Genomic DNA, 25,629 nt, shown 5'->3' with positions numbered 1-25,629 from the left:
ATCCACCAAAATAATTACTTCATTATTGAAAATCAAACATTTTGCTCAAAACAAGAAGGAACTGAATATATAGTGAAATTTAAGTCTTGCAGTAAGTTGTAGCAGTGACAGTACTCTTAAAAACTCTTAAAAAGCCCAGCATAATACATTTCGAAAAGAGAAAGGTCATGAAATTCACTTGGGAGAAGGAAGAAAAAAAAAAAAAAAAAAAGAGTAGACTGCCATGAATGGGCAAGTTATTATGTAGCCAAGATTTCCATGCTCAGGTTATACTTATTCCTTAAAATAACCAACCAAGCTGTTTTCAGATATATCAGCTTCTTTTTAACAGCAAAGAACATTTCATATCTATTCTAAATTTAAACTATGGTATTCAAAACAGGTTCTCAGACTACATTGTTTATTCTTCCCCTTCTAACTTTACCAATTATAACTGCCTTAATATTAAAGCATTGCACTCCTAATAAGCTAATACACAAGGATATTGAGTACTAATCATATTTTTGCATTTCCATTCTTACAAAGGGTAGTGAGCTCTTAGTAGAGACCAGGTATAGGCTCTAGCATGCTACGTGATTGTTTTTGTAACAGGCAGCCAGCCACGATACAGCTGATGATACCCCCAAAAATTTAGACTACATTGGCTTTGGCAGCACCAATCAGACTGTGTGACACGAGACAAACATTGAAACTCCACTCCTTTATAGCAGGACAGAGCTGCATCACACTTCCAAGGCAAAACAGTGTTCTTAACTGAATAAAAGAGATCACATTGTTGAACTTAATCAACAGACTTAGTTGACTAAGACATTAGTCTTAGTTGTGCAAGCTAGCACCCAAGCTCTCCATTGCAACCACCTTCACACCCCTGCTTTTTAAGCAGGGATAATTTTACTGTTGAAGGCATTCAAAGGTTTAATTTACAAGTCTCATATTCATGCTCATGGCTAATCTGACAGACCTAGTGGAAGTGTCATTTGTGCTATTCAGACCAAAAGATAACACCACATTTGCCCAAGGAGCAAATAGGAAGGAAGAATCCTACTGACTATCACTCAATTTGATCTTCTGTAAGTTGTACATAATGCAGTAACTTTCCAATACTTTTTATATTCAGGTAGCACTGCTGGTATCAGCAGCTCCCATGCTGCATGCCCAAGCTAAAGGTTGCATTTGGGTGGCAGTTCAAAATACTCACTCCTTTGAAGTAATTTAGGTCCACAGACCAAAGTATGTCTCTTCCACATGACTCAGCATGGATTCACTTTGCCCTCTGTAAAAACACAGCACCTGGTCCAAGCCAATATATTACACCTCAAATAATTTGCAGTGCCCTGTTTCCCATAGGCTCAGAGCATGAGTAGAGCAACTCTTTGTCAACCAACACCACATGACATGGCTTTGCCTGTCAGCAGTACACAGTTGGTCACAGCAGCATCTATTAGAGGTTTTGTCAGGTAAACCCTCTTCCACAAGGGAATAGTTTTGTTGGAGGGACAGATATTCAGGGTGGTTAGTCATTGTTCAGCAGCTACCTTCAATGCACATATTAAGAGGTTCTATAACAAAGAACTATGTTTTAGAAGAGCTCAGGCATTTCCTTCCTTTCCTTAAATAACTACTGGATAATATGGTCTGGTAATAACAGCAGTACAAATGAGGTAAGCTTACCATAATCTCCCATTAGCAGACACCTTGTCTACACCATTTAAGCCATTCCTTAGAATGTTACAAACTGAAAATGTTACTTCTTCCCATAAAGGCTTTCTTTGTCTCTGCTGTATTTCAGCCCAGAATTATATTACACTATCTTAAATCAACGCAGATAGAGTTCAAAGTTAAGTCCAGTTCAATAGGCTAACAAAGAGGTCGTTGGACTGCTAGTTTCATAGCCAGCATAACTTCAGAGTTAGTGCACAGGAGAGGAGGAAAAGGAAGAAGTCAGTTTTAGCCAAAACTAGCTGAGGATCAATAAACACTTTCACCTCATCCTTCCTTCTGTGATTGCTTCCTACCATCCCCTCCCACTCACCTAGCACTAACATCCTCTGGTTGTGTTTGCTTTCTTTACAGAGCACTCCACATCGTTAGGCATCAGGTTTAGAGCTGCAGCAAGTTAGACTCTGATCTTGTCCTTCACAAAATACTACGGCTATTCCAACACTGCCAGCAATGGACTGAAGTAATATTAAATAAAACCACTATGTTTAAGAGATAACAGAAGCTTAGTAGCCCAGTAAAGAAGATCTAAATTGATAAGATTAAAGACATTGCCAGAGAGCAACAGATGCTGGCTAGAAGCTTACCTTTCAACTGAGGCAATGCCACATATGCATAAATCCCCTGGTTCACAAATTGCTTTTTAGCTTACAGCTCATGTTGAACAAGATGTACCAAAAATAGACACTGTAGTAACATATTTCAGAATCCTGTATGTATACTCAAATGTATCAAAAACATCCAAAGACTGACAAAACAGAAGTTTAAGTGAAGCATCACCATGTATAAACCTTAACTCATACGGGCAGTAACTTAAAGGGTTACTCTTGTAATAGCCACAACATCCAACATCAGTACTACACTTAGATCAGTGCATCATACTGAATTACTCAGTTGGTGGATTTATCCACTAGTTACTGTCAGAACTCAGGTGTCTCTTAACACATGGTTCAGGCAAAGGATATGAACTGATGTCTCCAAGTATTTAGGAAAGAAGCTACAGCATAATACATCACCTATTTCCCACATGTGAAGTCTATGCACAGAGATTTCTTTTGTCTTTGCTGACTGTCAGTGAAAGATATCATGAACAATATCTATTTTCAGGACTGACACCAGCCTAAAGGATTCATATCAGCTCGCAAAAGTGACTTCAGCTGTTACTCACATCTGTGCTTTTTTTTGTGGACTATCATCCAAGCCTACCACACATTCTTAAATACAGGCTGTCAATAAAAATGCATATATACATGCACTAAATTTATTTCCCTTTTAAAATCATTATATAATCATTTTCCTATAAAGTATGTACAGTTAAACAAAACAAACAATACAAGATTGGTTAAAAACATACATCCTGCAGCTCAAATAAATACTAAGGAAAGATGGCTCTGTAGTCCAACTGCCTGAAAGAGCCACATGCTTTCCAGTTGCAGAAAGTGTACTGAAAAGGAACTGTACATGATTTCTGTATGCTGACCTACCAGAGCGTGATGGGTCCCATCCACACTAGTGCCAGACTTCTGTGTTTTCAGTACATCACCATAATCTGCTGCATCAAAGTTAGTCTTCCACACCATCACCTGCAGAAGAAAGTTATCTCTATTCAAATTTTCCATCTACATTTGCTTAAAGGTCAACACAACTGAGAAGAGTCAGCAGATGCACACCAAAGCTTACCTAAGAAAGCTTTGCCATTGATTAAATTAAGGATGTTATTTGTAAATATGCTACTGAATACAGACATAGCATAACTGTGTTCTCAATGGGTAACTGACCTCTTCCAACATCCTTTGGGTCAGGAACATCATGAAACTAGAGCTACCTAGAGAACTTCAAAGCAACATGCAGAATACACCATTAAAACCACAGATATATGAAAATACCATGCTTAGCATTACAGCACTTATCAGCCACACCCAAAACAACTAGTCACTGGTTTATCATGAGATTCATTCACAGGAATAGGAGAATTAGTACTTTGAGACTAGCATTAGAGATCTTGAGCTAGTTTGTCAGCAAAACACTAAAATTAAATCCCACTTACACGCATCTTCTCTCCACAATGCAGTATTTATTTCAGAAGAGAAGAGAGGCCTCTAACACATAAGCCACTTCAACATATCAAGAGTAAATCTGTGGAGTAAAATCCTTAGCAGTGGCTCTAAAAGTCTAAAAAAGTTTAAGAGCAATCTATCAACTATTTCAGAAGTCTGAAAGACACCTATGAAACCAGACAGCTCATCTTGGTCATTAGAAACATCAGTGATGATTCTTCACTTATAAGTTTTCATCCCTGCGTCATGTGAAAAAAAAATAATTTTTCTTTTGTAGTTGCATAGTTAACCAATAAGGCCATTCCATCGTGTAACAAAAAAGTGATGCTCTTTTATTGTATAGATTGTCTCTTCACAGCTAGCAAAGGTGGTATTACAACAAAAATGGGCATTGCCACCTTGTCTAAGCTGGGGTTTAAGAGCAATGCAACATAGCTCAGTGAAGACCGATGACAGAAAAAGGATACTTACTCAGACCGCTACTTTGGGTTGAAGTCCATCCATATCTTCAGCAGGGCAAGTCACACTAACTATGTTAAAATCAGCATATATTCACAGCACAGGGTGCAAATGGCACCTCCTGATTCCAGCGGGCTCATACAACAGGCCTGTTTGCAGTTCAGCAATTAATTTTTTTTTTTTTTTTTTTTTTTAAAGACAGGCTACATGTCTAAATTACCCCACAAAAAAAGTATTTTTGGCCTGTAGAGGTGTTCTTTATTATTTCTCATATTTCTCTTGGATTCAGAAAGCTAGCATTCAGAGAGGTCTATTCAACTCAAAAAGCCTCTTGTATATACACAATCGGCAACTTAAGACTAATGCTTTTTTTTAATACACACATATATTGTATGTTAAAGTTCTTTCTCCATGCACAGAAGTAAGCACAGCCTGCATTTTCAGATACAAACCTAAAAGGAGAGAGGCAGTTCCTTCACGGGAGCTAAGAAAAGGGAAGCCAACAGCCGCCCTTCCCAATACATGTGTCCAGAAACACACAGCCTTGAGCTACAACGGAAAAGGGCTGCCAAAGAAAGCAGTTATGACCCCATGCCATAAATGTACCTTTACAAAGCACCTTTCTGGGGAGGCATTGCCATTCAGCGTTTCAGTTTAACAATACCAGGTGATACTTTGCAATGAGCATTACTTTGTTTAAAGAAATCCCAACCATACGAAAGACAGAGGGAACTGATCAAATAGAAGCCTTTTGAAGGAATTCATTTTACACAACAGAGAAATGTAGGCTAATACATCCTCTTAAGCTAAAAATGAAATAAATAAAAAGCTTGTTGGCTATGCCTAGAAATTGAAGACAAAATTTCTTAAGTTCTCTATTGAAAATAACTAGCAATGAATTGCTATATAACTGCAACTTCCAGCTACATCAGGGCTTTTACGGAAGAAAGAAACAACAGCAAACAGGTATATTTATTTCTTGTGTTAGATAAGCATTTCAAGAGCAAACCTAACATAGTGACCCCAACAAAATTTTATAAGACAAAAAACTGGATGCATCTCTTCAAAACAGTCTGTTTAAAGGCTTAAATAAAAAGTGGTCTTAAAGAGACAGGATGACAAGCTGTGCAAATATATAAAATAGAGTTTAAATGCTCTCTGAAACTGTCATGAGCTACAGCCCTAGGACTGGTTTCCTCCTTGATAGCATACAACTGAAAACATACATTACATAGAGAACCCAAGCAAGTCATTTCAGCACGGTCCAGACCTACTGGGTACGCTTTTACTTTCCCCCACTGACAACAGAAATCAAAACCCAGCAGCTCTTAAGGAAATGTGAATCTAGATTATAAGTCAGAACCAGAAGTAAAAGGAAGAAATCTCCCCTCCTGCCTCAACTGATTCATCCCCCAAAACCCTTTACCAGTAGTACGAGACACCCAGGCTCTTAATCCTAGTGTATATATTAAGGTCAGCAGAGAAAAGTCCAACTCTGACCCAAAAAGCTGAGCATTAGAACAGCTTTGCACCAGACTCCCATCAATAAAGAGACCCACAGCCTATATTTGTATCCAATCAGACTCAAAACCATCTGGTCTCAGTCACTGGAGATAGCTTAGCTATAGTGTCTCAATTAAGACTGAGAGGACAGATCTGTGGGAGGAGGAGAGCATTAAGGAATATGAAATACAGAGCGTTGTAGACCAGTGGGGCCCAGAAGAGTATTCGAGGGAAGCATCCCTGCCTGCTTGCCTTGTCCTTACACTTGTGTCTCAGAACTAGTCAGTGGCAGATCAGGAAACGATCCATCAGCATAGCCCATGATATTCAGGGTATCTCAACACAGTCATTTGTACACCCATCTAACTTATTTCTCAGCAGCAGATGCCTCAGAAAGGCATATAACAAAGGCTGTATATAGAGTAATATTTCCTCTGCTGTACATACTCATTCCCGGATAATCCATCTGAAGTGCCTCCCCACAAAAGTCTATGTTTAGTATATCTATTTTTAATATTTGTTTTCTCTTTGAAAGCAGCAAGATGCCTAGAAAAGAGTAACAAGGCACAAAACTATCTAATTAAACCAGTCACATACCTGTTCATCAGAACCTCCAGAGGCAAATAAGTCTCCAGCTCTTGAAAAAGCTACACAGGTGGCTGGCCCCTGCAAATAGATTTAAAAGATAGGTTTAAAAAAAAAAGGTGAAAAAACCAAACTGTTATAAAGCTCCATTCATTACAGCTTTACAAGGTATTTCTTACTTGACATCAGCAATCTAAAGGCAAAATTTAAAAAGCTCTTATCTGTCAGGTAAGTGGGACACAATTAACATGTTAAGTGCACTGGCACTTACTTACTATTGTTCCACATTTTTGTCCCCAGTTTAAGACATCCACTTTTCAATATCCATGGCATTAAGACAGACAGGAACACACCAAGTTTTACAGTTTCAGTCTTTTCCTTCTTCCCTCTCAATCATTCTCACTTCCCTTTAGAATTAGAAATACCTAAAACTCATATTCATCTATTAAAAGCAGTGACACTGTTGAGTTTTGTTAAATGCAGCCTTCAGTTAGCCACCTGATGGAAAAGGTTTGAAGTAGAAAAAGGAGGTTTAAACACATAGATACACACAGAGCAGCAAAGGGCAGATTGAGAAAGATTGTTAGAAGTAAAATACCTTTACACCTGACAATTCTATGCATTCACAAATCATAAGCCATGTCCTATAAAAAAAAGGTGTTTTTTAAAACAAATTTGAGGAGTGATGAATCCACCTTTCAGGCTCCAACTGTCAAGCCTTCAGAATTTACATTTTCCAAGCTCCCTCTCACACCATGAAAACTAGATGCATGAAAGGAAAATGCACTCAGCCAAGACTTTCACATAATTATGGAAGTCCAGGGGCCAGAACTTCAAACATTACCCAGAACCTTCAAGACACTGATACCACAAGATAACACATTTCATGGACCACTGTGTGCATCCGATTCACCATGGAAAATAGTATCTTCTCTCCACATGCTTTCACAACAGCCTTTCTTTGTAAATACACAGCTGTCACTAAGGGACAGCATAAAACACAAGACTGATGATGAAAATAGCCAACAGGTAGGGCTACAGGCAAGAAGTGAAAGAATCAGTTCTACCATGAAGGAAAAGGTTGTGAGGTTTTTGTTTTACATACAGCCATCATATGCTCTCCTGTATTTCTAGGTTATTCCATGCAAACTGCTCACTGGAAAAGACCCAAGGCTTAAAGCTCTTGCCCACTCTACCACAACATAACTTCAAAACATGCCTGACCAACTACCAACCAAAGCGATCAACTTACATCAATTAATTTGGCCAAGGTTAGAAGCATTTTAAGTCAAGGAATCTGTACAAGCAAAATAACTGAATGCACAAGATTCAGTATTCAGAGCAGAATCCAATTACTCACTTTATTTCAGACTTGGCAGTCAAGAAGTCCACAAAGTACCAGACCACTGTTGCCAGAAGAGGAGGAAGAAAAAGCCAAGGCTACCTGAAGAGCACTAGAAGGAAGGGCAGGTCACTGAATGGCAGACAGAGCAGCATGAGCAGAATATACTGTATTTGTACATTAGCTTCTACTTAGACAGTACTACAGAATACAGCAGAGTTTTGCAGGAGGCAGTTCTTCTCTTTGGATACCAATTAGCAGGACAAAGTCAACACAGGGGGCACATCCAAAGCCATCAAAACCAAAACAGAATCACTGCTTCACATCACCTTACATGTGGAGCACACGGACAAGCAATGACAGAGGCTCCAAGCCAAACAGGCACCTGCAGCAGCACAGGGGAATGCAAGCAGCAGGCAGGCACTCCTTGCACCACCATCGTTTGCCATGTTTAAGCTACAGGCTAATGATCTATGCAGGTTTGTGTTACTTGTCAGGTTTTTAACTGAAGAACAGAAGGCTGGCTTAAAACTGCTTTTCTCTTAGTAGTTTAACAGAAGAGATGCCAGAGTTAATGCATTCAGGATCATCTTTGTATAGCATAGGCGCTTGCATTCTGAAGAAGCCTTGCTCTTAAAACAAGTCAGTTCTGAGAGACTTTAAATGGTGCTGACTGCTACAGCACTGCTTGAGTAAAAGCATGCATTTCACACCACGCATCTATTTTAATACGTTTTCAACCTTTCAGAAAGCACACAGGAGGACGCACATGGGAAGGATGAGGCAGGCGCTCTGAGATGCAGTTAAACAGAGCTGGGAAATCATTACGTGTGTTCGAGCACAGGCACAACAGACAAACTGTTCTGCTTAGAATAAACAGCTGAGGACCCAGATAGTGAAGTTTTATGTCAGCTACTGAACATGTTATTTTGCAGACTGTCCTAAGCCCGAGCTTTTGCCCAAGCTGCAATGGGCAGAGGCAGGAACGAGCACTTCCAGAGGCTGCCTACAGCCAAGTTTGCTGGGAAAGCAAGCTGAAACAGAAACAAAACAAAACAAAAAAAAAAAAAGGCAACCAGAAAAGCCACAACACAACCACCAGAAAAAACCCACCACACGAACACACACCTTCTGACAGAAGCAGAGTTATCCTCTTTCAAGTATGATCATATATCTCAGAAGGCAAGTAAGAAGCTTCTCCTCACCCTGTATCAAGTTGCAAGGACGGACTATTCTATTAAGAGATCACATCTTCCCAACGGGCATCACATGGAAATCTCACATCTAGTTTGTTTCTGGTTTCCCTTCTTTCTCTCCTGCTTTGTAAAAATGAACTTGTCATTATTATTAAAAGGCAGACAAATACCCAGAGATTGCATTTGGGATAAACACCCAACTCTCACTGCAACCTGCGTCCCACAGTCCTGCGTGCTTTCAAATATGCTGGCACAATGTTATGCCAGCAAAATTAGAGTCTTGATGTGGTCACTCCCAGTGTGAAGAGTTTTAGCTTCCTTAAAACACATTAAGGTATTTCCATATTATCATTTCACCTGCAGTGATTTCAAAAGGTTTTGAAGCCTTCTAACAGCAACATCTGATTCGAGAGATCTTGCCAGAATTGATCTAGTAGCAGCAATTTCAAAATGCATGCACGGTCATTAGCGTGACTAAGCTTGTTCAACTAACGCAGCATTAAGTAGTGCAGATATTTCAAACCAAAGACACCACCATCAGTCAGCTGAGACAAAGCGTGCCTCTGCCTTCTAGTCCCACCCACCTTCCCCAGCAGTTCAGCGCTCTCACCACAGTGTCAGGAATGGAGACCCTCTTAATTAAAAAAAAAATTTAAAAAAAAAAAAAAAGCAAAAGCAAAGACAAATAAGCAATAAGGAAGGGCAGAAACAAGTACATAGCCAGAAAGCTGCATAGTGGTGAACACTTCTCAAAGATAACAGAGCTGAGGATGCAGAAGCTGCACTCTGACTGTAACAAACCAGTGAGGTTGGGAGGGAAAAAAAAAAGTTCAAGACATTGCTCAAGACAAAGTGTTCAGGAACAAGCACAAGTGAGGAATTCTGGAGAGGAGCAATGTTTCACAAAACTATTTTTATCAGTCTAAGTATTTCAGTGTATTTAGACAAAATTTAGCACAATACAAATCACATCAAAACAGGCAATGAACTGACTCCAAAGTCATGGCATTCTGAAGGGGAAAAAAAAAGTTCAACAGAACATATCCCTCCCAAAATAGAAACTGATATCAAAGACTGAATGTGCCTTTATAAATTGAAAGAAGGGGAACAAACAAGTCTATAGACACAACATCCTCTACAGATTTGTTGACATAAATTAAGTGAAAAGTATTTTTGCTACATGCACTTAACAGCACTCTTCCCGGATATAACAGGTTTGCTATAGCAACATACAAATAATAGTTTGCCAAATACTCTGGCAATTTAATATAACCACACAAAACAAAAATAAAAAAAGCTACACATGACAGTGATTAGACACAGCCTAACTCCCATTTGTTCCATATAAGGATGGTAGAGATCTAACAGGTTTCTGATGCAGTCCTGGACAACAGGTACATGGCTGCAGACTGAATTCAAGTCTTCCTTCAGATTTTTTTTCCTGCTTTAAACTTGCTGTTTGCATCAAAAGTGGCAGAAAGCAGCACCTTTCTTCTATATTCTTCTATACAAGTTGTAGGGAGAATTTTAAGCTTATTTCCCATGCAACTAGAACATGTGTGATGCAGCAACCTTCTAAAGGACCACTTTATTCCTCTTTCTGTAGCAAGATACAAATGCTCTCCTGTCAGTATTTCCCGAGGGTTCAGAAGTTCCAGTTCTGCATCCTCATTGTGCTAGGTGCTGCACACAAGCTGCTAGCACCAGTCCCCAAATTCCTACAGCTTCTTGCCTTAGATTAAACAGCAAGCTGCAGAAAGAAGGGATTGGACAATGAGATACACCCAGTCAGTGGTAAGGAACATTTCTATTTAGTCCTCAGCAGGCCAACAACATGAGGACTGCTGAGCTTTTGTGCATGTTAAAGTTTGTAATAATAATAATACTTTTGGTGATACTGGGAGAGAGCTGCAGAAAGTTTGAGGGAAAGTACAAAGGAAAGCAAAAAGTCATTCACTGGAAATGTTGAGTAGGAAGAACATTGCCACTAATCAATATTCAACTCATCTCCTCTAGCAAAAGAGTACCACCAGGCAGGGTGGAGATAAACCCCAGGGAGCCTTAAAAAGGACAAATTGCTCACACACTGGATGCAGCAAAGAAACTGGGAACAAAAAGAAAAAAGAAAAAAAAAGGAAGTCACACAGAAGGAATGATAACGGGATCAAACCTAATCCTTTGCAGCAGTGTTCCCCATGAACAAGATTCGGGTAAGGTCAGATAGCCATGCCATGGTACCTGAAACACTAGGTGACATCCCCCTTTAGCTGTATACGCAAGTAAAAAGGATGAAGCACAGCACGTTACACAATCTAATTTATGTGCAGACTACCCCCCAGAGATAGAGACTATACCTTCTCCTTGTTTTCCCACTCCCTACAGAAAGAGGCTAGTGATCACAAGGCCTTTATTGCCCTAGCAATCCACAGGTTGATCAGCTTACACAAAACATTAAGTGTGGCCTTAGAAAAAGATGGTCAGAACTATTCTGAATGGCTTGCATGCATTCATCACCTAGAGAGACAGGATCCAAAGCCAGGACACAGATTACAACACTGAATGAGTGACTGGCAGCATGCTAACAGCATCCATAACAATTGACACAGGGATGGCAAGAAACAACAGGAATAGCATCCCTGAACACAAAGGTTTCAAAGGTGGAGCTAAAAACAGACCTCTCTGAAATAAATACGTAAGAGAAAGGCCAAGAGTTCAGTTTGGAGAAATGGAAATATGTCTGGAGCAAACAGTCATACCTGCATGCAGATAGCAGATGAATGTGTACCATCTATAAATAAGTGGACAGACACAGAGAAAGCCCTCTTGAACACCACTTCCTCCCCCACAGAACTACTGGAGGACAGAAGGCACATGATTGCAAGAACAGCAGGGCCAACACCAACAGTCAATTCAAGTCAAGAGAGGCCAGACTTGCGAGCTTCAGCTAGGAACAGAGCTAACCTTTTGGCTTCAGCATAACAGAAGAAACAAGAGCCAGGCTGGAGAGGGTCCAGGAATAAATCAGAGGAGAGTAGTTTAATGATGCACAGTCTGCACGATGAAAGGAGAGGCAGAGAGGAAGGTAGCTGGAAAGCCAAGTGAGGTCAAGGATGCCAGTAGATTTTTTTTTTTTTTTTTTTTTTAAAACCTAGGAGAAACTAAAGCATACCAGAGAAGAGCCAGATAAGAGAGTAAGGGAGGCACCAAGAGCTGGAACAAGGCATATCTAGAGGATGTGAATAGTTGAATTAAAGGAGAGCTTCCTCTTCCGCTGCCCACAAAAGGAGATGTAGAAGTGGGAAGATACAAGCCAGTACATTCAGTCACACTCTCCTGAAAGAGATTAACTAGTGCAAAGAGAAAAAGGAAATACAAGTGGTGATGAGGTCTGAGAAGCAAATCAGAGTCAGCAACAAGCATGCTGGGATCGTAGGCATGGGATCATCAGTTCAAGGCATAAAAGAAATAATAAACAAAGCAGTCATTGCCACTGTTTACAGTGCTTTCAGCTGCTTCATCGCACAAGAGAAGAGGGCAAGTCACACTTGGACAGATGGACATTGACATGACAGAGGGTAGAGGAGCAAAAGGTGCAAAGAATAAGCAATCAAGACAACTAGGAAAACAACAAGAGCAGGTAAGAAACTTGATAAATGCATTCGAGTGCCAAAGAACACAGAGGGCCCGAGACAAGATGCTGATGGCGTGTGTCTTTCACCTATCACTTGGTTTCAGCAGCAGATAAAGCAGTGAAGAGAGTTCAGTGAAAACCAATTCAAACTAACAGACCTTTTGGTAAGGCAGAAGCACTGAGCCTGTATCTCAGGATCAGTGACGAACTTGCAGCAAGGAAACCCACAGCTATAAAGATCTATTCGATCCCATCAGAAAAGGTGAAAGACAATATCAGGATACACAGTAGGAGAAGAAAGCTGAATTCTGAGAAGACGGCAGAGGCAGGAAGAAATACAAGGGGCAAGACAGGTGACTGTTACACACACTTATTCCACAATCGGGTACAGTATGCAGCACATACCCTGCTACACACCCTGCCCTACATCACACAGGCAAATCCAAATCTTAGAAAGAGGCAAGAGCTGGAAAAAAAAAAAGCTATGAAAGCCATGGATGTTTGTTGGGTTGGGTTTTTTTGTGGGTTTTTTTGTTGTTGTTGTTTTTATTTACAAGCAACACAGATACCCCAAAGACAATGTGGAAAGGGGAAAGGCATTGCACACTGGCAAATCAAGAGGTACAGGACAGAGCTGAGTATTGTCCTCAAGTGGGGATGGAGTGGGAAGCGATAGGGGAAAGAATCCACATCTTTAACAGTAAAGACAAGAAACATGTTTAGATAAAATGGGCAGATTCAAAGGGAACCAAGGAGACAAGCACAGGGGACCGAGATAGCAGTGGCAACAAGGGATGTCTTCATGCAGAATACCTCTGACAAGAAGTCACAAGGATTCTCAGTCCACTGAGCTTTGAAAAACTCCCATATTACTACACAGAGCAAGACTGTCATGCCTGCACCTTCCTTCACAGGGGAGTAAGGGCTACAGCTAACACAGGGAAAACTTATACTGGCACCTTATAATGGAATCTTCAGTAGCTTGTGAACTCCTGGAAGCTTCAGTTTAAAAAAAAATTACAAGGGAAGAATAGAGCACTCATACTTCCTTTTAATACTCAGAAATGCTAATCTAAAATCAATTGCTTGTTGTTTGCAACATAGCCCTTCTCTCCTTCTGCTGGTCCAGTTCTGTGCAGCCCTGAGATGTCCTCACACCAATCAAAGACAACCAGGCCAGCACGGATGTTTAATGGCACGTAGGTAGAGCTAGCAGCAGATAGTAAAGAAGCACATTTGTTTCTTGTGCACCTGCTCAGAAGATCTTGCTCTTTAGTCAGCCAGCAAAGCAGAGAGCACTTATGCCACCCAGGTAGGTGGAAGGCAGCTACTTCATGGTTCAAGTCAAGGTTGCTTGGAGAAACGTAACTTTGCATTTTCTGTCTTCCTATTTATAAACATAACCATGCAGATGTTTTCTAAATATTTAATGAGAACTTCCATTCCAGTAAGAAAGTCAGTCTGGAAGTGCTCTAATCAAATCTCCCCAAAGGGCAGACGGGCACTGTGTACATACCTGCTCTCCTCTAGCAACACTCCAGAGGTGACTTACAAGCCCCAAAACATTCTGTTCCTCGATGATGATTCAGTACCAGAGGTGGACCTACATACCAACCTGGTGTCTCATCTGTATGGAATTAGGCAAGAGTACTTTACAGCTTGAAGCAGTCCAGAACTAAAATATGCAGCACAATACAGAATGATATTTCACAGCTGCAAGATGTCAGCTCCAAGCTGCAAACTCCCATCTCTAACGAAACTTCTGCTACAAGGGGGCCAGCTACATTACAATTAAAGACAGCAATGTAAACTTGGCAATTCTCCCTATGTAAACTACAGCTAATCAGTTGCTAACAAATTCCTGGCACTCCAACAATTGCGTCAAAGTATGTCTAAAGGACCTTACGTTTTTTTCCTTCAAGTGTCCACTCGCATGCAGCCTTCCCAGAACAACATAACAGCAGTCAGCTGTCAGAGTAAGAACAAAGTCTCAAGCAGCATATTCACCCACACAAATTAACAACTCAAGAATGTCTTCAGAACAGGCTGTTCATTTGGTGACTAACCTATAGCCCTCACATAAAAAGGCAAATCTACTTAATGACCAAAAAATCCACACCCACTTCATTTTTAGCCACTTGGAGATACTGGCAGAAATCACAGTGAGGCTGGGGGGGGGGGGGGGGAAGCCATCAGTATTAAGTGGCTTGGGTTTATCTACAAGCAGAGCAGGCGAGAGAAGCAGCCAGTGCAGGAATCCACCCCAGCAGCTTCTGATGAAAGCAGGGCCTGTTGTCACTGCCGGTTGCTTACGATGAATGAAGCACAGGTTATCATATACTTTTAGTGGAAAAGCAAGGTATCTGTTAAATCAGGCATTAAAAGAACCCACCCACAACAATATAGCACATGCTAGCAGAGGGAATGCTTGCCCAGAGCTATGCCAAGACTGGTTCCACAGCCATCTCAGTGCAATACCCTTAACGAAGGCCAGAAAGCACTATCAGCCACTTTTATACTACTACTTGTTTCCAAACCAAAGGAGGTGTAATCCCACAATGGCAAAAACCCTTCAGCTGTGCCGGTGTCAAAGCATTTCCAATGTTAGTTAGATGCCGAGGAGAGAGTGGCAGGCGTCTAACCGATCTGAAATGGGGTGCGGGGAAACAATACGGAGCTTTAACTCCACTTCTGAAGAGATGATGCACAAACCGTTTTGTAGAAGCCCTGAGTTAAGTACACCATCAGCCTAAAGAGACTTGCTGTTGTCTCACAAACAAGTCCTAAAGGGACCTTCTGCTGTTGGAAGACCTCCATCACCACAATCAGCTTTGGACTCTCATTCAAAGCAACACTTTTTTTGTCCCACTGCACTCATCGAGGAGCAGCCTACAGCTCAGAAGGGAGGAAAATGGAAAGCACGTTCAGCCTCCTGCTGAACAATAACCAGGCACATCCCTTCCTGAGGCAAGGATGAGAGGTGCAAAGATCCGCTGTCCCTCCACACTTAACCTTTTCCAGAAAGCTACTTCCTAAGCACTCACTTGGCCAATTAACACAAAAGACAAATATGAAAATGAGATTAGGACAACAGTTCGAAGCTTCACAGCCCCAATCCAATAGGAGTATCCGCTTAGTCCAGTTTTCAAAGCAAGAAAGTTTACTGCAGTCAAGGTTTATGTGTTAGGATAGCCAGCATTTGAACCCTTTGGTGAGTTTTAACCAGATCTTCCCAGGAAGTAGAACTTTAAAGTATGAGGTTGTCCTATTTTTCCATTAATATCACAAAAAAGGAGAAACGTTTATTAACACATAGTATAAGAGAAGTTACATAACAAACTTGACCTTTTTAGAGCTCAGGCAAGCAGTCACTAAACATAAAGCCATAAGAAGCCAGAATTATCAGTTTTGCAGCTTACACAGCTACTGTTATTGCCCAGAACCATCTCCACCACCCCCAAGAGCTTCAGGATGTGATTTTTCCCCAGCTAGTTTTGATGCTTTAAGACTCAGCCCCCATTTTAACAGACAAACAAGTGGGTTAAGAATTTCTGTTCTCTTTGTCCCTTTGGAAAGGGAACCTTTAAAGCAGGTCTGCTTTTTCATGTGTCTGAGCCCCACTCAGCATGGACAATGAAATTAGTCTGTCTATTTTCATTTAACATTTAAAAAAAGAGCTCCAAGCATTCATATAATTAACCTTACAAGCAACACATCTAGCAGCATAATACTAATAGGCCAATCAGTTAACTTAACCAACCAGCAGCATTTATCACCTTCAATTATTTAATTCAGACTGTTAACAAAATGGAAACATGTTCCCAACTCACATCCCAAAATATATTTCTTCATTTTACCACTACTGTCCCTAAGTCTCCTGTCAGGTGAATAGCATTTATCTTCATAACACTTAAGTCAGGGGACCAAGTGTTATTTGCACTACTCTAGAGAGGGAGCCAGAGCTGTGGTACAGAGAGTGCACAACAGACCCAGGATTAGAGTCTAGGGTGCAGCTCTGACTGTGCCCCTTAGGACTTAGGAGCTCCTCAATACTGGAGCTCCCCTTCTGCCTTGTTTTCTCACCCTCTCCATTCCTGCCTTACCTCCTCCCCTCTCCATAGGCCTTCCCTTCAAAACAGTCATGATCTCAAAGAGTATTATCAGTACTAGTATCATCATCTTTTTATGCAAGGAAGTTTTCAAAAGATTTTTGGCCATGAATAATGAAAGGCTCAAGCACAAATTTGTCCAGTTTGTTACAGGTTTGTATGTCACTGTATAAAAGGCTTTGTCTCACCTGGTGACCATGAAGAGTATACAGAAGTCTTCCTTCTAGCAAGTCCAGAATTCTAAGAGTTGAATCATTGGAAGCAGTAACCAGATAGTTTCCAGAGGGGTGAAAGGAAAGACTGTTTACCACAGCACTGTGCACTAAAGATGGAAAAAACATACATAATAATCACCGAGACCAGTTTACATAAGCCCAAGGCAAAAGAATAAAATAAAGTACAAGCACATTCCAATTTTCTGTTATAAAGATTAACAGGAAAATTATCACAGGGGAAATATTCCACAAAAGCTCTTCAAAGCACTGGAGAACAAGGGCAGTATTCAATTCTTGTAAAAATAGGCACTACTTTACTGAAAGGAAAAAGGAAGCTTTGCCAATTATTCTGGGAGATTTAAGACTACAAAAGCTTCCAGCATAGCCCCAAAAAGTAACTATATGTGCAAGTGAGCTACATGATTCCATGAGAGAGCTGGACATTGACATATTTTACTACTGTGGAGCTGCTGTTCTCACTCCCGAGTGACTCTAGAATAAACTCTATATGCTGGTACATTAAGGAGAAGACTGAAATTATGATGAAAGAAACTCAAAGTTGGCATTGGCACAGGTTCTTTTGGTTTACTACTCAACTCTAACTAAGACTGGGTTTCAGAGAAACTAGGAAAGAACAACCAGCAACTTGAAAATGGTCCAGTATAAGTATTATTCCTTCATCCATCCAATTCACCTCACCAAAAATTTAAAACAAGTATGAATAGACAAATTATCAAGAGTGTGAACTTCCAATAAAGCAATCCTTCCTGCATGACGATGAAGCCTAAGAGTTATTTTGAAAAGAGTTAAAGAATATGCTCTAGGGAAAAAGGTAAACTACACTTTTAAGTTCACTGTAACATTAAATATCTACTTAATGCAGTGCTTTTTTCCCCTCCCCAGACTTTCCCTTTTACAAAACAGGCTATTTAAGAAATTTATTTATGCGAACATGCAGTACTTTACATATGCACAGCTTTCTGAGTGTGTGACATTACAGAATATTAAGACTATGCTTGAAGAGAGTTTTAACTATCCAATTATTCTTAATTATACTAAATGCCCTCCAAATGTTCTGGTATCTCAAATCTACTACTACTAGTACATCTCCCCAGCTAAATTTATATTCCCTTGAGAGTCTACTGTGCATTCCAAATCCAGACTGCATGTTAAAAACACTCAAAATATAATTCTAGTTGGACACTAGAACCAAACAGTATCTCTTGCAGATGCGGATTTGAAGCAGAAATCTGAAATAACCTTGCTCAACTGTAAAACAGAATGCATCTACTTTTTAAACTTTCAGAAACATGAGACACCTCAGCTTAAGTTCTGAGAACCAGTTCTTGACCTGGACTATTAAAAAACACAGAAGAAAGCATTAACTCGACACAGGTAACTTCTAAACAGTTATTCTTGTTGGTGAATACTGCCTCTATCACACAGCTAGATCCTCCTCTATACCCCCAGCCCCATATTACACTATGTATTAAAGAAGAAAAAGTCTACATGGAGTTTTTCCACCTGAAAGAGCGCTAAATACATTTCTCCTTTGAAAATTTTATTACGAGTAATTTGCAATATTCCTCACCCCGTTACTGTCTATATTCAGATAAAGGCAAACATATTCTGTCAACTAAGGCAAGTCCTGAAAGGAGTCACACTAGAAGTAGATGAAGTTAACAATATATCCTCCAAGTTCCAGATAGTGAATAAAGTATTTCCAGTTTCTGCAAAAAACCTTTTCATAACAGAAAGAAATCACACAGACTGTGGCTGTGTAAGCAGTCGCAGCTTCTGTGCCCAAGGAGTTCTTGGCTGTCGTAAGCTCAGAGAAAACTTCTCTTCTGCCAAAACAGCTCATACCTCCCACAAGACCATTGACAACACCTCTCCGAAAACTTGCCAACACATCCTGCAACCTCACTTTATTTCATGTTGCAAACAATAAATCCTGTGCAGCACAGGGTGGCACCTCCCAGTGCCTTGGTGCTGCGAGCCTACCCTTCCGCCAGCCAAGCCCTAGAAAAAATAACGGCCAGTTAAGGGACTTACACTGGCGGGGGCTGATTACTAAAATAGCATCATGCCAGCCTAGAAAGTGACTGAACATAACTGTCCCAAATCTAGCAATACTACTTTTTAGGAACTGGTGAATGTAACCTCTTAGTAACCAGCAGTCAGAAGATAAATTAGGATGGACTTGACACAGCCACAGTCCCCAGTGAACAGATAACCACCACCCAGCCCCAGCTGAACTGTATTAAAGTACCAATTGCTCTTTTTAAACAGCAATAAAAAAAGGGTTAGAGCTGTTTCCATAGACCTGCAATAGAGGTGCTCCACACACAACTTTGCACAGGAAAAAAATGTCAGGCAACAGACATTGGCCATTTTCACAGGGGGATGATCCACTGTACAAAAAAGTTAGCTCCAAGTAGAAGATTGAATAAAGCATCTGTCTGTTCTCCTGTACAGTAACTGTGACCAGACCATACTTTACTTTGCTAAAAAACCCCATACCATACCATTGCAGTTTGCTCTCTCTACTTGCAACTTTCATTTACAAATGTCACAGTTGGAACAAGAGCAACACTGGTAAAAGACTAATCAGTTTTGGAAAACAACCCAACTTTAACACACAAGAGTCTGTGGCAAGGCTACTTATATATTAGCTCCTCGATGTAAAATAGATTCCCTTGAAATCAGGCAGCATAAGCACGTACTGAGGGAGGAGATGCCCTCTAGTGGGACTGAGACAGCAGCTTCACATGGGAGAGCCACAAAACTAAATCCGATTTAGCCAAAAGGCAAGCATGTAAACTCTTGGAAGAGCAAGACTGAAATGCATCTCCAGAACGTTACAAATGCGTCAGTGTGCAATCACAGATGCATGAAGTGACTGCATACAGCTAGCACTGCAATTTTAGGTTTCTTCGGCTTTTATGACTATTCATAGAATCATAGAATGGTTTGGGTTGGAAGGGACCTTAAAGACCATCTAGTTCCAACCGCCCTGCCATGGTCAGGGACACCTTCCACTAGATCAGGTTGCTCAAAGCCCCATCCAACCTAGCCTTGAACACTTTGAGGGATGGGGCATTCACAACTTCTCTGGGCAACCTGTTCCAGTGCCTCATCACCCTCAGAGTGAAGAATTTCTTCCTTATATCTAATCTAAATCTACCCTCTTTCAGTTTGTAGCCATTACCCCTTGTCCTATCACTACATGTCCTTGTAAAAAGTCCCTCTCCAGCTTTCTTGTAGGCCCCCTTCAGGTACTGGAAGGCTGCTATGAGGTCTCCCCAGAGCCTTCTCTTCTCCAGGCTGAACAATCCCAACTCTCTCAGCCTGTGCTCATAGGAGAGGTGCTCCAGCCCTCTGATCATCTTCGTGGCCCTCCTCTGGACTCGCTCCAACAGGTCCATGTCCATTTTATGTTGGAGGCCCCAGAGCTGGATGCAGTACTCCAGGTGGGGTCTCACAAGAGCAGAGTAAAGGGGGACAATCGCCTCCCTCAACCTGCTGGTCACGCTTCTTTTCGTGCAGCCCAGGATATGGTTGGCTTTCTGGGCTGCTAGCACGCATTGCTGGGTCATGACAAGCTTCTCATCAACCAACACCCCAAGTCCTTCTCCTCAGGGCTGCTCTGAATCCATTCTCCGCCCAGCCTGTATTTGTGCTTGGGATTGCCCCAACCCATGTGCAGGACCTTGCACTTGGCCTTGGTGAACTTCACGAGGTTCGCATAGGTCCACCTCTCAAGCCTGTCAAGGTCACTCTGGATGGCACCCCCTTTCCTCCAGCGTATCAACCGCACCACACAGCTTGGCATCATCAGCAAACTTGCTGAGGATGCACTCAATCCCACTGTCCATGTCACCAACAAAGATGTTAAACAGTGCCAGTCCCAATACCAACCCTTAAGAAACGTCACTCATCACTGGTCTCCACTTGGACATTGAGCCGTTGATCGCAACTCTTTGACTGTGACCACCCAATCAATTCCTTATCCACCAAGTGGTATATCTGTCAAATCCATGTCTCTCCAATTTAAAGACAAGGATGTCGTGTGGTACAGTGTCAAATGCTTTGCACAAGTCCAGGTAGATGACATAGTTGCTCTTCCCTTATCTACCAACAATGGCTATCACCAATTACCTCCCTATTTTCCATGTGCCTTAGCATAGTTTCCAGGAGGATCTGCTCCATGATCTTGCAAGGCACCGAGGTGAGGCTGACTGGCCTCTAGTTCCCCGATGTTCTTTTTTTTCCCTTTTTAAAAATGGGGGTTATGTTTCCCCTTTTCCAGTCAGTGGGATCTTCACCAGACTGCTACAACTTCTCAAGTATGATGGATAGTTGCTTAGCAACTTCATCTGCCAGTTCCCTCAGGACCTGTGGATGCATCTCATCAGGTCCCATGGATTTGTGCACCTTCAGGTTCCTTAAATGGTCTCAAACCTGATCTTCTCCTACAGCGGGCAGTTCTTCATTCCCCCAGTCCCTGCCTTTGCCTTCTGCTACCTGGGCAGTGTGGCTTGAGCACTTGCTGGTGAAGATTGAGGCAAAAAAGTCACTGAGTACCTCAGCATTCTCCATATCCCAGGTAACCAGGTCTCTCGTTCCTTCCAGAGAGGGCCCACATTTTCGCTAGCCTCCCTTTTATCATCAACATACCTATAGAAGCTTTTCTTCCATTTCTAGTCCAAAGTTTAATACACAATCAGAATTTACACAGTAGCTGTTAAAAATAACACTCATAACAGGAAAAGATCACTTCAATAGCAAGGGTGTCAGACTAAAATGTCATTCAGTAAGAGCGGGATACAGGGGAAATCTATAACTCCAAGACAAAAAATAAACCTGGCAGTCAAACATAAACCACATTAGATTCATATAACTTAATAGCATTAAGTGGAAAGCAGGAAGAGATTATTTTTGAGCCAAGTTATACTGTGGCTGGAAATGCGCACTGCAGAACTTGCTACCGTTGAAAAGCTGATAAAGTATGTTAAAGGACAATCCGACACTGTTCAAGTATTTAAACATACTACCTATGTTAGCAACAAGACTTCAGAAAGGCATTGCCAAGTTTTGATATGGGTCACAAGTTAACAATACTTATTACACAAACTCACACTTCAATATTCATCATGGTAATGCTCAATACTGATGAACAGTCCTCAAAAGATTTGATTTCCATTAGATTTTGTTAACTATCAGAGAACTGGAAGCGATTCTGAGTCCGTAAGAATAACTGAAGAAATAAAATAAATAAATTGTATTATATGAGAGTTCAAGGAGCTCAGGCAGGTTTGCAGTTGAAAAAGTTCCAGGAGTGCTCGACTTGACTACACAGGGAGAATACACTTGAGAGGAGGACCTCACATTTAGAAGCCAGGAATAAAACACAATCCAGGCACAGGAAGCTGATGCTAGAAATAAGATTTTTTTTTTTTTTTACCCAAGAAAAAACCCTGTTCCAATGATGGTGGTGTCACCATCAGTGCTTCACAGTCAGATCAATTGATCTCATAATGCTGTTTCCATCCATATGTAAAGAGCAAAAGAACAGTACTCTATATATAGCAAAATTACAAAAAGATTCTAAAGTTCACAGACTGTTCCCATTCCACAGCAACCTCTTTTGGGGGAGCTCTTATTTACTTTTTTATGGAACCCAAAGGACTTTCATAATCTTAATAGCTTCTCTGCAGACAATCTGCATTTGCTTTAAGTAACTCCTATTGCTCTTATTTACCAGAAGAGGTCTAGTCTTTCACAGATTGCTGTGAAGGAAGACAAATGTAAGAACTCTGCTCCTTAAACATCGCTACACTTTCTCTGCCTTTCTATATCAAGGGAAACTAGAGAACTTGTATTGGGAGACTATGCAAATTCTTTCATCGCCTTATGAGTAGAGGGATACACAGTCAAAAGCACTTTATAAAAAAAACAAACAATTGTAGCTACATAAAGCCAGGAGGACCAACAGCTTTAATTTAGAACTAAATTTCTGTCTCAACTTGCAAAGTTAGCAGGAATCAACTGCAAACTATTTTAATACTGTCTTTTCTGCCTGGCATTCAGCTGTGAGGCTGTCCAGCAGGAACTGACGGTATCTGATGTGGATGGCAGAAAGAACAATGCACCAAGCTCCAGCCCCCTATCTCTGATCTGCTTTACTAGCACACCAAAAGCAGTCTTCATGAAAAGCCAACAAAATTAAGTTGAATAAGCTATCTGTACTGGAAACAGTGCTTGAGTATACATGCAAATATACTATGGCAGCCCTAAAAATCGTTAATAGTAAAGGAAATAAAAGTTATGTTTAGACTCAAGGAACTAACACGCACAAAACAGTGCGATCAAACTCAAAGAAGCTTGCAGGGATGGGAAAGGACCCTTTTCTATGCAGTTCTACCAAATGGCAGCACTAATCAGTTTGAGAAGAACAGGTAATGGGAGGAGATGCCATTTTGAAGGTAAGGGTAAAAAAAAAATTTTAAAAAGTAGACTTCTAAATATAAAAGCTAGCTACTCCAAGGACAAGCCAACCTGGACAAGTCATAACAAAGTCAAAGCCAATTCTGGAAGCTGAAAACCAAAGGAGATACTGGAGAAAGAACTGTAAACATTGCTTGACTTTGATTTTCCTCTTTTGTTAACTTCTCCTAGTTTTGTCATTAAGAACTTAACCTTTTGCTTCGCTGGAATGCATCTGACTCCCCCTATAGGCTTATTCGGAGGCAAAGGCCACATCTTTTTTACTGCACGTCATTTACTCAAGAACAGTGAATACGAGCCAAGTGGCATTGCAGGTAACAGCTGCAACATGAGACAGTATCAGCGCTGGGGCTTTTTCATCTTTTTTGGTGGTGGACAGAGAAAGAAATCAGAACAGAGGTGTTTCTCACCAATATTTGAGAACCAGTCATGGAGCTAACAGAAAGCAAAGCATGATGTTTGGTGAAAAAAGGCTTCCACTGGCAGGCCTAAGCCAGTGCCTTTCTGGAAAAACAGGTGACGGAGAAACAGTCCTTGGACTTCAGAGCAATTCATATCAAAATGTGGAAAGGCCCGATTTTTCTAAGATCTTAACTTGCCTTGATAATGTTGAAGAAGTCTATTCATCCTAACGTCCCACACTTTCACTGTGTTATCTGTACCAGCCGCAGCAATGCATGTACCACTGGGATGAAAATCCACATGATTCACAAACCTGTAAATTGCAGTTAAATCCAACTGTTTACATTCAACTCTCGCTAAAGATCAAAAAGGTCTTTTCAAGAAGGGAAGCTACATCATGATGCATTGAACATTACAGAAAGTAGGAAATAACCTGAAAATTCATATTGCTAAATTTCTCTGAAGACCCTGCTTCTAACTCCAAGTAGAGTGCAGGATTATATCTAAGCATACTGTCTTCAACATTTTGCATTACAGGTGTAGGAGCTGTAGATACAAGCCTCCTGAAGTCTGATGGATCTGACTGTCACAACAACATTTTCAAGTGTTCATTTAATGTTTGCATAATATAAGTCCTCTATTAAATTAACAGGATTTCTAGAGTGTTGTGTACAAGACTGAAGAGATATTTTTCTTCTACTACTCTTAACTAATTTTAAGATGGAACTTATTGAATTTGTGCCTGAAATCATATGTTGCCACTTAAAAGGCAGCGAGGCTGAGACCAAATTCCTTTCTGGACTTGTATGCAATCAATTCTTATTTTGAACACTCAAGTACAGTAAAGCCTTCCAAACCTTCAGTGAAGAGCATCTTTTAACTCCTCACTGAGTCCATGCAAGAAATTGGATAAACTTAATTACCCTTTGAGTGTTCTTGTAAGAAATGCTGAGAAAGCAGAGATATTTCAATTGATTGTTTGGACAAGTTATGTTCTTAAATGCACTGGAAAAAATAACGGTGCCTGAATTTGTCTTACTATCATTGTATATTACCTGGAAAGAACAAAACTTTGTACTGAAAAATTCAATGCAACAAGAAACTAGGAAGATTCCAGTCTCAGTTCTCTACGGACTTGTTTTGTGTTTCTGGACAAGTTAACTTTTGCTGTCGTTCAATATTCTCCGTTTAAAAAAAATCCCGATTCAACAGCTGTTTTTCTGAATACAAAGTGTTTTTTTGGAATAACTTTGTAATTCAAAAATTTGAGAATGAAACAGAGCATCCAAGTACCAATCTGTCAGTACACTTTTGATCTTTTAACTTACTTCAACTCAGGGCAAAATAAAAAAGCTTAACAAAGCTGGAAGAAGAAATAAAGAATTTAAGCATCTCCAAAAAATAAACAAGCATGAAGAAACTAAGGCTTGACATGTTGGACAGTTATCAAAATATAAGCCTCAAGGTTCCAATCTGGCCAAGTCATAAAAAGGTCAAAGCAATTTTGGAAGCTCTTTTTGCATCTCATCCTCTGCTGGCTGCTTTTGTAATAGGTGCTAATGATTTTTTTAAGAGGTAGAAATGATTGCCAGGACAAGGACATCTGACTGCAGTCACAAAACAAGGTGTACATTCACCAAGCATCCCCATTTCAGCAATCACAAGGTTGGTTCTCATGCACCACCACGTACTTACCCCCCATGCTCACAGAAGGAGTGTATACATTCTCTGCTGGTTTTATCCCACAGTTTGACAGTTTTATCATCACTGGCTGACACTATTAATCGTCCATCAGGAGAGAATCTAAGACAAGAGTTATAGCAATTAAGAAGCGCCTCCAAACAAAAGGTGTACGGGATCAACTGGATTTGGCCAGCTGTCAAGGTATGTTGGTAAACATA

At 40.7% G+C, this 25,629-nt stretch overlaps 1 protein-coding gene across 2 annotated transcripts in view; it reads right to left on the bottom strand.

The window, feature by feature from the left end:
* The window catches only part of POC1A (POC1 centriolar protein A), a 67,360-nt gene that overhangs the window by 31,418 nt on the left and 10,313 nt on the right, over positions 1–25,629 (bottom strand). For both annotated transcript variants that reach the window (XM_082321720.1, XM_082321721.1), the window contains exons 5-9: positions 25,424–25,531; positions 23,926–24,041; positions 16,790–16,923; positions 6,336–6,404; positions 3,204–3,302 (exon numbers count right to left, since the gene is read on the bottom strand). In XM_082321720.1, the coding sequence (XP_082177846.1) occupies positions 3,204–3,302; positions 6,336–6,404; positions 16,790–16,923; positions 23,926–24,041; positions 25,424–25,531 (526 nt within the window). The remainder of the gene's footprint in view (positions 1–3,203; positions 3,303–6,335; positions 6,405–16,789; positions 16,924–23,925; positions 24,042–25,423; positions 25,532–25,629) is intronic.

This window comes from Platalea leucorodia (assembly GCF_965183815.1).
Source record: "Platalea leucorodia genome assembly, chromosome: 9".
Lineage (NCBI taxonomy): Eukaryota > Metazoa > Chordata > Aves > Pelecaniformes > Threskiornithidae > Platalea > Platalea leucorodia.
This window is presented reverse-complemented; position numbering and strand designations above follow the sequence as displayed.